Source organism: Clupea harengus, chromosome 22, assembly GCF_900700415.2.
Source record: "Clupea harengus chromosome 22, Ch_v2.0.2, whole genome shotgun sequence".
In the NCBI taxonomy this organism is placed as follows: domain Eukaryota; kingdom Metazoa; phylum Chordata; class Actinopteri; order Clupeiformes; family Clupeidae; genus Clupea; species Clupea harengus.
The window spans coordinates 5913028-5930527 of NC_045173.1; the positions used below are offsets into that span (position 1 = coordinate 5913028).

The 17500-nt window shown below is 43.3% G+C and overlaps 1 protein-coding gene across 3 annotated transcripts in view; it reads left to right on the top strand.

The window, feature by feature from the left end:
• pax5 (paired box 5) overlaps nt 1-17500 on the top strand; it is a 43521-nt gene that overhangs the window by 11345 nt on the left and 14676 nt on the right. For 2 of the 3 annotated variants that reach the window (XM_031559909.2, XM_012831289.3), the window contains exons 2-7: nt 1-37; nt 1710-1907; nt 2757-2821; nt 4169-4294; nt 9916-10091; nt 16248-16374. The exon at nt 1-37 is cut by the window's left edge and continues 129 nt beyond it. In XM_031559909.2, the coding sequence (XP_031415769.1) occupies nt 1-37; nt 1710-1907; nt 2757-2821; nt 4169-4294; nt 9916-10091; nt 16248-16374 (729 nt within the window). The remainder of the gene's footprint in view (nt 38-1709; nt 1908-2756; nt 2822-4168; nt 4295-9915; nt 10092-16247; nt 16375-17500) is intronic. The other variant, XM_031559910.2, reaches the window with a different exon arrangement.

The window sequence follows — 17500 nt, forward strand, 5'->3', positions numbered from 1 at the left end:
GAGTCAGTCATGGCTGTGTAAGCAAGATACTGGGCAGGTAAGGAATTAACATGTCTGTACGTCCACACACACATACACACGTCACTCTCTCTCACTCAAATGCTCTCTCACACACACACACACACACACACACACACACACACACACACACACACACACACACACACACACACACACACACACACTGATTGACATGCCTTTGCCCCAAATGACCTAGTACTCATTAAAACTATTACCTGTGCTCTAAACAAACTCAATCACAACATTACGCCCAGTGTAGTTGGAGACTAACTGATGGTTTATTATCCCAAAGGTAAAGACATTTCTATTGCCCATCTTGCTGTGGCGTATGGTACTTTCTCTCATCTCTCATAGCCAGCCCCCTCTCTCTGTGATAACCAGCTTTATTCATTTGTTCATTCTTTTTTCTTTCTCTCTTTCTTCTATCTATGTATGTACTGCTTTAAGAGAAATAGTCCTTTTTGAAAAGTAAGCGTATGCTCTCCTTTTTGCGCTACCTTCTCCACTCATTCTGTCCTGCAATGACAAAAAGCAACAAAGGAAAAAAGATTCATCACATTTTAAATTAGCATCAAAAAGAAACTGGTACCTTATTTCTGTTCCCCAAACGGAGGAGGGTGGATAGAGAAATGGAGAGAGAGGGAAAGTAAAAGAAGGATTAAAATAGAGAAAGAGAGAGGGGGGTAGAAAGACAGAGAGAAAAAGAGGAAGAAAGACTAAAAGAGTAACAGGAATAATTTCAGAGAGAAAGAAATAGAGAATGAGTGAAAGAATGGGTGAGAGAGAGAGAGAGAGAGAGAGAGAGAGGGAGAGAGAGAGCATTTGAATGAGTGAGGGTGGGGATTAGGAGCGAGGGCCTTTAGCCATATCAAAAAATGTGTTTCCTATTGTTCTCATGCTGCTGTCCCCCTGCTCCTGCTGCCATACGGCCTAATGCACTCAAGCGTTACAGCAAAGAGGAGTGTGTGTGTGTGTGTGTTCGTGTGTGTGTTTGTTTGTGTGTCTCTGTGTGTGTGTGTGTGTGTGCAAGCGCTTCTATGTGCGTGCATGTGTGGGTGCATGTTTGCATGTGCATATGTCTGTGTGTGTGTGTGAGAGAGAGTGTGTATACGCAAAAGGATTTGTTGGTGAGGTTTTAAATGAATGGGTAGCCGTCATACCCATAGCTTCTCATTAGCTGTGAGCCCTATTAGACCTCTGAATTTAGAGCTCAAAAGTGCAGCAGAAGCTGATGCTGAGTATTTGTTTGTCCTTTGGATGTGGTTAATATGTCTTTGTATGTATATATGTACCATGGGTTAGAACTGCAGTTGTGTCAATCTGTCTGACTGTGTGTAACTCTCTCTATGTGTCTCATTGGCCAAGTAATCCTTTATGCAGAGGGTTCCACCGCCGTAAGACTGACTGACAGGCAGTACACACATGATCAGAACCATGCCGCCATTTCAGATGCAGATCCAAACTATTTTCGTTTGATTGTGGATATTTATACACATTGTATGTATATGTGTGTGTGTGTGTGTGTGTGTGTGTGTGTGTGTGTGTGTGTGTGTTTGTGTATAAAATAAAGAGAAGGGAAGAGCAGTAAGAAGAATGAATGAAGACTTTTGACATTTCATCTGCAGCTTTGGGAGTGTACGATGACTGTCTCACTGTACTGATGCCGTCATGTTGTGTTTGATTGACAGGTATTACGAAACAGGCAGCATCAAACCCGGGGTTATTGGGGGATCCAAGCCAAAGGTTGCTACACCCAAAGTCGTCGACAAGATTGCAGATTACAAACGCCAAAATCCCACCATGTTTGCCTGGGAGATCAGGGACCGGCTCCTGGCTGAGAGAGTGTGTGACAATGATAGTGTGCCCAGCGTCAGCTCCATAAACAGGTGTGTTTGTGTCTCTGGGCAATGACTGCCATTATGCCATTATGACTGCTGTTAAGACATGTTATGTTAGATTAGGTGCATGTTGCTGATTTATAGAATTTCAATGTAAACATTCCTCTTTCACGTGTAACTTGTGTAAATACTGTTTTGCATGTTAGGACTGAGGCAACAGAGAGTGGAGGTATGAATAGCATAAAGCAATGAGTCTCAGTGTTTATGAAGCCTCCCTCTGCTACTGCTGCTTGTGTATGATGACAACATTTACTCCTCCTGAGACACAGAGAGAGAGAGAGAGAGAGAGAGAGAGAGAGAGAGACCGAGAGAGAGACAGAGAGAGAGTGAGAGAGAGAGAGAGAGAGAGAGAGAGAGAGTTAGGGGGTTAGGGGTGAGAAGGAGAGCCGCTGTGCTTGAGCAGCCAAGCAGGAAGTGTGAGACTTTGCTGCCATGTCAGTCTGCAACAGCCACTTCACACATACATACACAATACACCCCTCCTCACACAGTCATAGACACACATAGACACACACGGACATACACAGACACACACATACACAGACACACACATATATACACACACATACATACATACACACGCACACACACACACACATGCATAGACTCTCATATGCACGCACTGATTTTCATTTGACTTCTGTCTTATTCACACACACACACACACACACACACACACACACACACACACACACACACACACACACACACACACACACACACACACACACACACACACACACACACACACACACACACACACACACACACACACACACACACACACACACAGAGATACAATATAGATATTGTAATATTGTTTTTGTTTGTTTTCAGGATCATTCGCACCAAGGTCCAGGCGCCACCTGGGCAGTCAGGTCCCATGTCAGCTCATAGTTTAGGTGAGACACATTCTACATTCTACATTCTACAACCACTGTGACAGAGCTGTGAGAAGGCTCTGTTAGGCGGTAGAAACACCACATGTAGACCATTGCTATTTATGCTATGCTTGATTATGTATACTATGCGCATACCATTGGTATAGTAGAGTACAGTGAGTAATTGATATATATTAACAATACAGTTGTAATTGCACCACTGACATGGATCTATATCATCAGTAAAGCTTTTGACATCTAAAATAATTGTTACAGTATTTACCACATACGTCTCTCATACGTTCACGTCTCTGTTCTATAAAGTTATGAGTATTCACATTATTTCACTTGCAAGTTATAGCTACATCGCAAACCCCCTGAGATGTATGACACAAACTCTGGTTATAAATGTCTATTTGTCCAGTCTGTGCATTGGTTAAACATCCGTTTTTTAAAAACACCTATACACAGTATCTATTTACTCTACATGAAGGTGAATAGGATTTCATCTCTCTCACTAATCGAAATAATCACACAATGGCGCTTAATCTAAATTAATTTCATACGTTCTTAATAACATCATGCTTACCTCCGATTACAGTGATAAATGATTCTTACATCCAGGCAGAAAATTGGAAATTTGGATTTGGGAATACTAAAACCATTCCCCCTATATTTACACCTCCGCTTCAGTCACTAAAGGAGAGCTGGGCAAATGGGAAAATCAGATAATTGAAGAGACAAAGAAAAAAGAGGGATATGCATTCATTACATTTTACCCATCGTTAGTAAATAACTACGGCCGTGGAAAATCTTTTATCTTCTTCTACAAGATCTGTGCGTGTGAGGTTCTTTTTTCTGCCTTGCACAGCCTGTGGGGAGTTGGGATTAGCTTCATCTCTGTACCTTTGTGTCCCTCCCGGGGCGCCATACTGTCAGTCAGGCTGTGCATCAACTGACAAGAAGAACGATAAGCACCACAAAGAGAGGGAGCGAGAGAGGGTGACAGGAGCGTGCCGTTGTAGGGCTGAGGCTGGGGACCTGTGGCCTGAGGTGCAGGAGCCAGCGTACAGCCTCACTAAATACCTCACAAGTCCACACTATAGAGAAGACAACTGCCAGTCAAAGCCCTGAACGATGTAAAATCAACATGTAATGGAGCAACTCTTTTGGTCTCGCTCCTTGATAGAGTTTCATTATATTATTTGTAATGACATCAAACGATAGAGTTATAATTTAGTGATGGTTCGCTAGGGTTATCAGCGACAAACATATGCCCTATACCACAAGTAATTGTGTCCGCCCAGCTGCAGTGAAGATCGTGACCAAAGTTTAATCTTTAATATTCACTTTGGTGTCCGTTTGCAGCCTCCTCTGTGGCAGTGACACAAGTGTCCGCGGTGACCAGTGATACTGCTGGCTCCTCCTACTCCATCAGTGGCATCCTGGGTATCAGCTCAGCCAATGACACCAGCAAGAGGAAGAGAGACGAAGGTAGGGATGTCAACGATGTGTGTGTTAGTGTGTATGTATGCTGTCTAATGTGTGTGTGTATGCTGTCTAACGTGTGTGTTAGTGTGTATGCACAGTTTCACTTCCAGCTATTTCATTTCTAGCATTTCATAGCAGCTTCATTTTAGGAATATTTACAGTGTTGGGTTGTGTGTGTGTGTGTGTGTGTGTGTGTGTGTGTGTGTGTGTGTGTGTGTGTATGTGTGTGTGTGTGTGTGTGTGTGTATGTGTGTGTGTATCATTATGTATATATTTGAATAGCGTAAGAGAGAGGACCGTAGAAATGTCCCTACAAATGTCTAGACCGCAGAAAACAAGGAAATATGGAAGTCGCACTAAAAAGCTACTGATTCTGTCATGTAAAATTAGCGCCACATGACAGCAATCTATAACATGTACAGATGCTGTGTATCCACAATTATATATAAACATGCATGTAAATATGGACTGACACAAATATAGAGTATATAAACCAACATTCATGATGAGCTAAGCCTCAACATACAAATGAACACGCACTCGCTCGCTCTCTCTCTCACACACAGACAAACATACACACATGCTTCCACACACGCACACACTCACTCTCAAACACACACACACACACACGCATACTTCCACGCACGCACACGCTCACACACACACACACACACACACACACACACACACACACACACACACACACACACACATACACACACACACACACACACACATACACACACACACTCACTCTCAAACACACACATGCACAGATGGAGGAAGCTGAACACATCAGGGTGGTTGACAGATGCCTCAGCATGGGACACAGGGGGTGGACAGTGCTGGCACACTCTAGATGAACATCTTCATCCAGGGGGGTGGTGTGGGCACGTGTGTGTGTGTGTGTGTGTGTGTGTGTGTGTGTGTGTGTGTGCATATGTGTGTGTGCACGTGTGTGTGTGTGTGTGTATTTGTGTGTGTGCACGTGTGTGTGATACACCAATGTGCTGTGCCTGACTGTGTATGTCCACATATATTTGTGTGAATGTGTGTGTGTACGTGTGCACATGTGTGTTGTGTGTCTGTGTTTTTTAGAAATTAAAAAGCCATCTCTTTGCAAACCCCTGCTGTAAATGAGCGAGGCCCAGATGTCGGAGACAGACAGAGAGATGTCATAATACAGTACTGTACAAGTCAATATTCTCTCTTTGTCTCATTGTTTCTGTGTGTCGTAGAATCAGTGAAAACAAAGAGAGAATATTCACAGACACACACTCACACGCAAACTTAATTCATGGAGTCCAGAGAGGAAAATGTTTTAAGGGTTTGGGTTTGGGTTTGTGTATATCTCATATCAGTGTGTGTATTTCAGAGCCCAGTGAGAAACAGACTCAAAAGGCCAGTGGAGGAGCAGTGAGTTCTGGTCCAGATAGGCAGGACTATACTAGCAGAGGGGCTAACATCCGTCTGGCACATCTCCACACTGGACTGGGGAAAGCTCATTAACATGGCTGTTAATCACCATTGCAATTAGCCCAGCGTCTGCCTGTTCAATTAATGATACACAGCACAGGCAGAGTTGGGGAGAGGAGGTGGGGAGGGATGGAGACTGAGTGAAATTTTCTGTTTAATTGACATGGAATGACCTAGGGTGGTCAGGCCACTCACTGAGAGACACCATGTTTGTTTCAAAATGTGTGCTTGTGAGTATTACTGTAACACTGTCTGGGGAGCTTTCATATGTCCTGCTGTGAATGAGACAGATTGATGCACCAGTGAACATGATTATGTGTGTGTGTGTGTTTGTGTGTGTGTGTGCGTTAGTGTGCATGCATGTGTGTGTGTGTGATCTACTGTCGTACACATGACAAAATCTCACCGTAACATTAGTTCAGGCACAAAGAAAGAAAGGCTTTATTTTTTAGAAGTGAAGATGTTTCATAAAAGTCTATGTGTACAGAATTGAACTTCCACACCTCACAGCCAAAATGCATTAGTTTAGTGTTGAAAAACTGTTGTATTTTAACGGTGAGTTTGGGATGAAAACACCAACGCTGTATTTCTTGATTTAACTGGAGTTAGCTGGACGTGGTTATGGAGCAGGCAAGGAACTCGTTGCGACTGGTGAGAGAATCCATTTATTCCGAAACGACAGCTAAGGCTAAGTGTCTGCAGGCACAGCACTGCGATGTTGACGGAATGCTGCTTCAACACACAGCCACAGCTAACAGAATCCGTGACCAGTTTTAAGGCTACAGAATAAACACACTTAAACAAGGAAATAAAAGGTTTTCCACTGGTGTCCATCTGGGGACTCAGTTCGGGGATTAGAGGTATGAACTAAAACAATCAGCTATGTCTCGGGACCTTTTGGCAGGAAGAACAAACTCAGTGTCTGGCAGCTCCTTAGTTCATATTCAGAGGCTGCTGGCGCCAGTACATTTAATCTAAATGTGTCCCAATGTGGGGAAAGGAGTGTGGACAAGGGATATGAGATCTTTAGGTGGTTTTGTCAATAGACCATTTGATTACAGGATGATTCACGAGTTGCAACTATTAAAGTGATATATGAAAACCTATTCGCTGTGTGGGTTCAGTCCCTCAGCTATTGACTTCTACGATGCAGTATTTGCCTTTGGTTACTTTGGTGAAGGAGAGTAGCATAAACTACATTTACTACCAGGGAGAAAGGACAGGCAGAGAGTAGTGTGTTTGTGTGCGCGTGTGTGTAGTGTGTTTGTGTGCGCGTGTGTGTAGTGTGTTTGTGTGCGCGTGTGTGTGCATTTGTGTGTATGAGTGTATGTCACAGTTTAGGAAAGCCCTTTGACCCCGGCCAAACGCTTGTGGAAATGGATTGAATGGAGAAACTTGACTTGTGGGGTATCTTGGAAAGAATCATTGTGTCTGTCTTTTGTATTGTACCCTCTCTCTCTCGCTCTCTCTCTCGCTCTCTCTCTCTCTCCCTCCCTCCCTCTCTCTCGCTCGCTCTCTTTCTCTCTCTCTCTCTCTCTTTCTCTCTGTATTTGTCAAGAGCAGAAAAAAGTATTCTCTGATGATCACTGTCAAAGTGAAGACTTTGAGTTGTTAAATAACTACATAAATCTTGAGCATAAAAAGAGATCGACCTGCATAAAAATACACATATTCAGAGACACTTGTTTCGCTGTTTCACTCATTCACACATTTATCAATGACAAGGTACCATAAGATAGTTTTCATATCCATGCATTACATCAACATTACGCTGTGTGGATTTTACACATGTATGTAAAGGAAGAGAGATGAGGAGAGCATGGTATGGAGTAGAAGGCTTTGTGTTGATGCTCTAGTGGGGATGCTCTTTCTGACTTTGATCCTTGGGGACAACATTCTCTCTTGCTCTTTCTCTCTCTCTCTCTCTCTCTCTCTCTCTCTCTCTCTCTCTTTGTCACACACACACACACACATACACACACACACAAAAAGGCAGCTTTCATAGGCTCTGGGCCTGATCAGTATGGTAATATATGTCAAGTGCAAAGAGATCCTCATGGCGTAACAGCCGCCTCCCTCCCCCTGCACCCAACCTGGCCAGGGACCCCCTGCCTCCCCCCCACAATGAGCACCCAAAAGACCAGCAGAGAAAGAGCAGAATGAGACCGACAGACAGAGGGGCCAGAGGGGTCAGGACACAACAATACTTTCTCATTGTTGTGTTTGACTTTAGATGGGAGGGATGTGTGGGGAGGGGCATTTCTGAGCTTCTTTGCCTGTGAGTGTGTATGTGTGTGTGTGTGTGTGTGTGTGTGTGTGTGTGTGTGTGTGAGTGTGTGTGTGTGCGTGTGTGTGTGTGAATGAATAGGGAGTTATCCCAAATGCAGCTGGATGTCTTTTGTGTCTTGGTCACGGATGTGAGTTCCTATAGCCCGTCAGAGAGGCGGATATTAAACTAGAACTAGGGCACAAAACCAAGCGCAGACAAAGCGGCCACCTTAAGGGGGAATGTAAAGCAGGCTTCATGTGTTTGGGTGGTTTCTCATGTCAAAGCTCTGTTGACAGAATGGAGGAAGAGCAACCGTCTGAAGGGCAGCTGGTGGACACCTCAAAACACACAGGCTGACTTTAGCCACTTTAGAGGAGTGCCCTGCGCATAGTGCAGAAAATACACCATGCACATGTACATGGCTTTGCCAAAGCCTGTGTGACAGATAGATAGACAGACAGACAGACAGACAGACAGACAGACAGACAGACAGACAGACAGACACACAGATAGATAGACAGACAGACAGATAGATAGATAGATAGATAGACAGATAGATAGATAGATAAACAGATAGATAGATAGATATATTAATAGAAAGATAGAAAGATAGACAGATAGACAGACAGATAGATAGATAGATAGAAAGAAAGAAAGATAGATAGATAGATAGATAGATAGATGTTGAGATGAACTACCCACCCAGTGGTTGTAAGAGTATATGGCCTGGCTCTTCTGAAGGAGTTCCTCCTCTGCTCTGCTCTGCTCTGCTCTGTTCTGTGTCTGCTTCTCTCTATGATATGGATGACTGAGCCTCTAGATCGGACAAAAATGACATTTCACACACACATGCTGAGACACCATCACACTCCTTTACTCACCAGCCCACATGCATGCACACACATTCACTGTAGCTATCAACAATAACAACTGCTAACCTCTCTGTCTCTGTCTCTGTCTCTGTCTCTCTCTCTCTCACACACACACACACACACACACACAACACACACATTTACTCAAACAGTGATGAATGATCCTTGCTTTCTTGCTTTTTGTGTAGGCTTGCGTGTCTGTGTATGTGTATGTGCGTATAGTGTGTGTGTGCGTGTGTGTGTTGGTGGTTTCTGGTTAACTCTGTCTTTGAAAGAGACTGAAAGCAATAAGGCTGTTGGGATAGTGTCATCAGGACTACATGATTGATCAATTGAATTCTATCAGCCACCCTGGACAGTGGGATTAAGAGGGTCGCCGTGGCAATGACCAGCTAAAGGGAGCCCCACATGTGCCTTCCCATCATCTCTGCTAAAATAGGTCCATCGCTTCTGTGTGAGCACACATGTGTGAATGTGTGTGTGTGTGTGTCTGTGTGTGTTTTTCATACATGTGTGTTTGTGTGTGTGTGTGTGTGTGAGTGTGTGTGTGTTTTTCATACATGTGTGTTTGTGTGTGTGTGTTTTTATTTTTCATGCATGTGTGTGTGTGTGTTTTTCATGGATGTGTGAATGTGTGAATGTGTGTGTGTGTGTGTGTGTGTGTGTGTGTGTGTGTGAATGTGTGTGTGTGTGTGTGTGTGTGTGTGTTTCATACTTGCGTGTGAATGTGTCTCTTTGTGTGTGATCATTGGTACATATTTAATCAAATGTGAGTTCAGTAGTACATATTTAATCCAAATGGGAACATTTCTTGATGATAAATGATAATAATTTCAAATGTATGATTAAATTCGAATCGCAATCTGTCTAGCTCCAGTGGAGTTCCTGGCCTAGACAGACAGACTGAGTCTGCATTCCAGTTTAAGAATGTGTTTACAATAACAGCTTTCATTAAAGGAAATGAAACAAAGCTTTCTCCACTCATGCATCAGCACTTCTCTCTGCAGCTCTCCAGGACTCTCCGCTCTCCAATGGACACTCCCACAGTGGGCGGGACTTCCTGAGGAAGCAGATGAGAGGAGAGCTCTTTACGTCACAGCAACTTGAGGTATTGGACCTTCTGTTTGATAGACAGCCCCACTCTGAGCTCTACCCTACCCCTGAGCCCAACAAACCCTCCCAGGTAAGGGCATGGGGGGAAGTGACCATCTGGTTGCCCCAATCCAAGTTCTGCCCAGCCTGCTTTCCACTGCCCAGTGTCTGATCCTGCTCTGCCCCGCTGTTTGTGAGCGACCCCTTCCTGCTTGAGTGAGCTCTCTCAATGGCTGGCTGAGCATGGGAATGCTTTGGCTCTGCATGGATGCTGCTCTCTCACACACACACACACACACACATATATATACACACACACACACACACACACACACACACACACACACACACACACACACACACACACACACACACTCACACTTTTGTACATGATCCTTTAGTCTTACATGTACACATTCAGGATACACACAGACATTCAAGTACATTCAAGAAAATATATATACAGTTTGCAGCAACTAGTTTAACGTATTTTATGTGATAGTAAGAGTCCTTCCAATTCCGTCTCTTAAAATACTATTTTGGCACAATCCTGACACTCCAACCCTCCCCCCACACACATACACACTCATGTGTGAGCACACACACTTACACACTCATGTGTGAGCACACACACACAAAGACACACCACATACACACTAATGTGTGAGCACACACACACACACACACCACACTGACAGAGTAATGCAGTGTGGCCCATAGGGAACTATGAACCCATGTGAAATCCTCCATAATTCCTCAGTCCATTTCCTCCTGAGCTGCGCTGAGCTGAGGCCAAAGGTCACCAACTCCTACTGACTGTCTTAGAGCATAAATGTGTGGTTTAGAACCCTTTCTCAAGGCTGACATTTCAGATCCTTCCGGTGAAGAATAGGTCTGTGTATGTGTGTGTGTGCGTGTGTGTGTGTGCGCGTGTGTGTGCGCGTGTGTGTGCGTGTGTGTGTGTGTGTGTGTGTGTGTGAACACAGTGTGGCGATAGTGTTGTCATGAGGCTACAGCGTGCACTTCTCTTTTGTGTCATTTAACTGGGCCTGATGAAACAACACGCTCTTTGAAGCAAAGTTGAAACATTTTGAAATTACAAAATGGTTTGGCTCTAAGAGGTAAGCCCCAGCATCTACCACAAAACATGAACCTATTTACAGTGATAATGATACAATATGGATCAAGGAATATATGAAGTATGGCGATGTTCATAATTGAAACATAGATGCACACACACCTTTCCCACACAAAAACACATTGCATCCAAATTTGACTTCTCATGTATTCTAGATTCACCTATATTCCCTCGCATATATACATATCTTTATCTCTCTGATTTACTTTTTTTAGTTAAGATGCTATTATACATACATCATTATTAGGGGACAATGGTGTGTATGATATCATCTTAACATATTTTACCACTCAAAAAAGAGTATCTGCGAGAAGAAGAGGTGTCTACCGAAACAGTGTTTGTGAGAAATAACATCCAAATTATTGTTGGTGGTTCAATAACGTATCAGCACTGTTTAATTGGTTTTGCTGTTTGGAATCGACCTGGAAGATTTTTTGGGTGGAAAATGACTTGTGTTCTTGTTAATTAAACACAGAAATAAGGAGTGTTATCACCTTTGAACGGATTGGAATAGAAAACTACTTGTTTGTGCCCTGTTTGTATTTCAGAATCCAGAAACAAGAAATAACATGAATTCTTACTTGATTATTGGTTCTTCTCATGCGGTTGGGCCTAAAATGTCGACCATAGGTGAAACTGTAGTCGATGCTATTCTTCTGTAGTCCTACCAGTCAGAAGAAAAATTTTGATGGGTTAAGTCATGATTCATTTTTATTATTTAAATACTACTTGTGAGTGAATTTGTTTATTACTATTCCTTGAGTATGGTGTAGGCTTAGTCCCATTAAGGCTATACATTGAACTTATTAAGGTTAACGTAGGTGGACTTTTGTGGTTGGCGTGCTTTCAAAATCCAAAATCAAATGGAGAATAATTATCGAAAAGATATGATGGCCCAGGTTGTGATCATGTCAGTGTCTATAGTTATTTTTTAAAAGAGATCACACTATACTGCCGTTAAGAAGACCCCTTATTATGCCACTTCGCTTTCAGTTTACACTGAACAATAAGGGAGTATATTGCTGCCCCAGTGTGCTTTTAGATAGCATGCCGGCGTTCTGGACCACACCACTCTGAACTCGGATATTTTCAACTTGGAAAATCGCACTAGAACACCACTTGAAGTCGGAGCTCTGACTCAGAAACTCAGAGAAAAAATGATTCCTTCAGTGAGGTGCGTCATTAATCAATTTTACATCGTTATCAATATGGCGACGAACCGGACAGAGCCTAACAAATACCTTGACTATATCAAAGCTTAAAAACCTTTTTTAATGCGTGAGAAGATGCATGAAGAGGCAGTGTGTCAAAATAAACAAGAAAAAAGTTGCTTGATTGATGAGTCACCACCATTTCTGTATTTACATTTGGCTCGAACACATTCAAGTCGTGTTATGTCAGACGTTCCGAATTCCAGGTTGTCTCGAAAGCGCCATAACAAACGCGTCGGAAATAAACTAGCCTATAGGCCTACCTGTTACTTTAAAAAAACAATGATAGGTGAACTTAGTGTCGGTGGGCTCTTGCAAGCCGTGCTCATTTATAGCTATGTTCAGACTCAAGCAAAGCTAGTGAGCATTATGTTCAACATGTTCATTCTTATCATGTCGGATTTGTGTGTTCTGTCAACACAGTAGTCTTGCTTCATTTCGGTTAGCTACTGGGCTGCGTCACTGCTACCTCGTCATGCTGGCTGTCCCTTTTACACATAAGTCGATCCGGCTCTGTGACTACCTCCGCTGTGAGGCAAGAGGCGGAACAACAGTGATCCCCCATTCAGTCTTCGTACCTTCTACACAGAATAGCAAGGCGGAATGAAGGCGCAATATTCCCACCTTGAACAGGCTGTATAAAAAGCCCTTATGACAGTAGGTGTCTAAATGAGTCTATTATGCAAGAAGGTCTAAAGGAGTCTATTATGTCCAGTAGTCAGGCTTGATAATCCACAATCATTGCAAAACAGCTGCACTGGCCTGAATGGCAGTGCTGAAACCCCTGCATTTACATCTGTAGTCCATGAGAGCTTGTTTCCACAATAGTCAACTGATATGTATACAGTCTATACAGAAAAAAATGATAGAGCAAAGATTTGCAGATGGAGAACTCCTCTCCCTGCCCCCACCTTTGGCCACAAGAGAGCCATTAGGCAACGGCGGCCCTATTAATTAGTGTCCTTCTGCACACCAGGGAGCCAAACTCCCTGTGTGAATGTGTCAGGCTTGGCCCACACACCAGCATCTAAGTGTCAGGCCCACTTCATGTGAAGTTCCCCTTTCAATCACATTACATTATGCAGGTGATAAATCAAAGTGTAGGTGCTCAGCACACACACACACACACACACACACACACACACACGCATGCACGCATGCATGCACGCGCACACACACACTATGGAATATGCACAGTTGGTCAAATGTTTCAGGGTCTTTCCTCAGTTCCTAGGGTGTGCATATAAGGATATAATATTTACTGTCTAGTATGGTCTTGTGCTGTTTATATCTCTGCTCTGTTAATTTTTCAGTTTTTAAGTGTTAAAGTTATGGTTTTAACACTAAGTTGCTTAAGCTGTTGTTACGATGAAAGGTGTAGGGCTTGTGGCAATTTATTGAGTTCCTTAGCATTTTGTAAATTTAAGTTTCTGGATGTTTGCGATAGTATATCACGATGTAAATTAACCTTTTTGTGTTATTTAGTGTTTGGACTTGATAAAGTCTACATATTTCAGCAACAGTTCAGTTGTGCCCTGTAATCCTGCAGGCTGAGCAGATTCCCAATGTTTTTTGCCTTTAGCAAGGTTTTGGAATGAGATGTGACTGAATTGAAAGTAGTTCTTAACTAGCTTATAAGACTTTGGGCTTTAACTTGTAAGACACGGTGAGTCCCCAAAAAAGGCTACACTCTTCCTCTAAGTATCTCCAGGAGTACACGTCTATGTGGCTGTGTGTTATAGGTGTGTATGTTTTGCTGTTTAAATGTGTGTGTGCGCCTGTTTATGTGTCTGTGTGCCCTTGCTCAGCACGCTGGCTGTACGGTTGGTGTGTGAACACTCCGTGAGCTGACAGGTGGAGCGCTGCGAGACGCAGGGATAAATGCTTTCCCCCAGCAGTCAGTCTCGTTTAATGCTGCACGCGCCTATAAATGCCTCCCCCCCTTCTGTGACGGCCGCTGATACGCCCGGTGATTTATTTCTCTTTGTGGGCCTTTTGGCTTCCCCACGAGACAAGAGAACTGAAAAGGAGAAAGGGAGAAGAAGAAATAGGGAGGAAGAAGTAGAGAGAAGAAATGAGAGAGAGAGAGAGAGAGAGAGAGGGAGGGAGAGAGAGATGGTGTAGAAGATGTGCCAGGTGAGGAAATAGTATTATGTAAATGAGGAAGCAGATTTGAGGAGGCTTCTACGTGTGATTAGGACCCATGTGTTCATGATGAGTGAGGGGTAGGGAGGGACAGGGAGGTGGGGGTGAAGGGGCTGTGTGTGGCTCCTTTTAAAGGTGCGGACAGAAATATTTACAGTTAACAATCAAACTGCACATGTCTCATTTTCTGCAATCTATATAAGTATATAACTAATATATATGTATATACACACACACACACACACACAGACACGCACACGCGCGCACACACACACACGCACACACACACACACACACACACACACACACACACACACAGAGAGAGACACACACACACACACACACACACACACACACACACACACAGAGAGAGAGAGAGACACACACACACACACACACACACACACACACAGAGACACACACGCACACGCACACGCACACGCACACGCACACACACACACACACACACACACACACACACACACACACACACACACTAGTGAGAGATATCTCCTTTTCCCTTTGTTTCTACATCCTCTATTTTTGGTGTCACTCTCTTTCACAAACTGGGCCTGTGTGCTTGTCACAGCTGTGCAATGTGTGTGTGTACGTGTGTGTGTGTGTGTGTGTGTGTGTGTGTGTGTGTACATGTGTGTGCGTGTGTGTAGTCTGTGTGGGAGTGGGTGTATGGCCAGGGTTGATGGCCCTATGAGTTCCAAAATTGACAACATTTACTGTGAAAAATGAGAATGATCCATCTTCCTTAGCAAGCTGTCAGCTGTGCGGCCAAACTTCATAATGCTCAATTACTGGTGCTATTCTCCTCACATCTACATGCACAGGCATTAGAGACTGGGGGGGGGGGGGGGGGGAGTGAACGAGGGTCGGAGGGGGGGTGGGTGCGGGAGGATGCATTCTGCACAGACGTAGACATCATTGGAAGAGTCACAGTTCATAGCCTACACTCTGTTGATGAGCACTGTCACGTTAAGAGGGTCATCTCTCACATCCAAAGCACACTCATACACAGCTCAAAGGTGCTGAGTGGGGCCAACTCTATATCATCATCCTACCAAATGAAGAGTGAAGGCATCAGGCACGCTGTGTTACATTCACACACGTGCATCCAGAAATCCATTAAACATTGACTGTGTGTGTGTGTGTGTGTGTGTGTGTGTGTGTGTGTGTGTGTGTGTGTGTGTGTGAGAGAGAGAGCCAGAGAAAGAGAGACAGACAGACAATGTGCATGTCTGAGGCAGGTTATGATGAGCAGTAGGTCACAGTAACCAACTAGCCAGGTCACCATCAGGTCAGCCGTATAAATCAATAGGACCCTGTCTGTGTGTGAGAGGGAGTGTGTGTGTATGTGTGTGTGTGTGTGTGTGTGTGTGTGTCTGTGTGTGAGAGAGAGAGTGTGTGTGTGTGTGTGTGACAGAGAGTATGTGTATGTGTTTCTATGTTCATGCTGGTTTTTATCACAGATAAAATAGATATTTTGTGATTTTTGGATTTTCTGTATGACTACTCGTATAAAAGTGACAATTTCACACATCTGATACCTTGATACCCTGATACCATGAACGTGGATTTGTATGCCTTTTTGGCTGATATTATTTTTCCTCTCTGTGTCAAAAGATCAATAAATCAATTTTCTGCCTAAGTACAGGTTCAGTGTGTGTGTGTGTGTGTGTGTGTGTGTGTGTGTGTGTCTGTTTGATGATCTTCTAAGATCTGTTTTTCATGTTCGTTCTAGAATGATTACTCAGCAATGGCATCTCTTGCCGGGGGACTGGAGGAGATGAAGAGCAGCTTAGCCAATCAGGCGGGAGCAGAGCTGGGAGCCAGTGTGTCAGGGCCGCAGTCCTACCCCCTGGTGTCAGGTATTGCTTTCAGACTTTGTTGTTGTTGTTGTTGTTGTTCTTGTTGTTGTTGTTGCATATTGTAAGTAACTTTTCTTTGGAAGAATGCAAAATGACTTCACAAGTTTGCTTGTTTTACAGTCTCTCTGGCAATTTTTCTCTGATCAGAATTCAAATTGAATTCAAAATACTTGTGTAACATCCTCACTATCTAGTCACTAGTGCACATCACAACAGCAATTTCTCATTCTTTTGAACAATTTGCAAATGTGTTGGTACATTCGTGCAAATGTACAATTGTCTGCAGTTTGATCTAACTCCACAAGGCATCTATTTATTGACATGCAAAATAGTTAATTACTATCATAAACCATCATTACCAGTACAAATTACCGTGAACAATGACAAAATGTCTTTGCATTCTGGTGGTACTGACATATCCATTGACATAATTATTTACTTTTAAGAGATGAAAAACTATTTTGCAGGTCATTGTGTGGTGCTGTGCATACAAATTCTTTCGAGCAATGCACTTACTGTTTTGAAAATGTTGAGGATGATTCAAGAAATGCGCCGAAACTTCTGAGAAAAGCATACAAATAACTAGACAAAACTCTATTTCGGTGGAAAAGAAAGTTAGACAGTTGCACATAGCTGGCATGTTTTGTAAATCGTAATAATAGACAAATCTGCAAATTCACAAGCCAATTGAATCTATCATAATTTAGTGGGTCTGCAGTTTCGTTTTACAAGTCCACCAAATACAGTAACACACCTTTCTACAATTAATAAAGGATGCACTGAACGAAAGTGAAAGCCTAAGCACCTTTCTACAAAAGTTGTGTAATGCATTTCTACGAGAGTAAATGTTTACCATTTTACAGCTTCTGCTCTAGATTTGGGCTTCCAACTGGTCTGGTCAGCTGTTTAGACTGCCATCTCATTTACACCTCGTAATGATATGAGTTATTCACCCATTATCCCCTAAAACTGCTTCTCTGAACAGGCCAGTTCAACATAAATATTTCATCATAAGGGTGCAAATTTGAAGCGGTCCCCAGTGTGTTTAAGCACACGTGTGTGTGTGTGCTCCTCAGTTAAACTGCTCTAAGCATTTCTGGCCTGCACGGGATAGGAGTGCTGCATG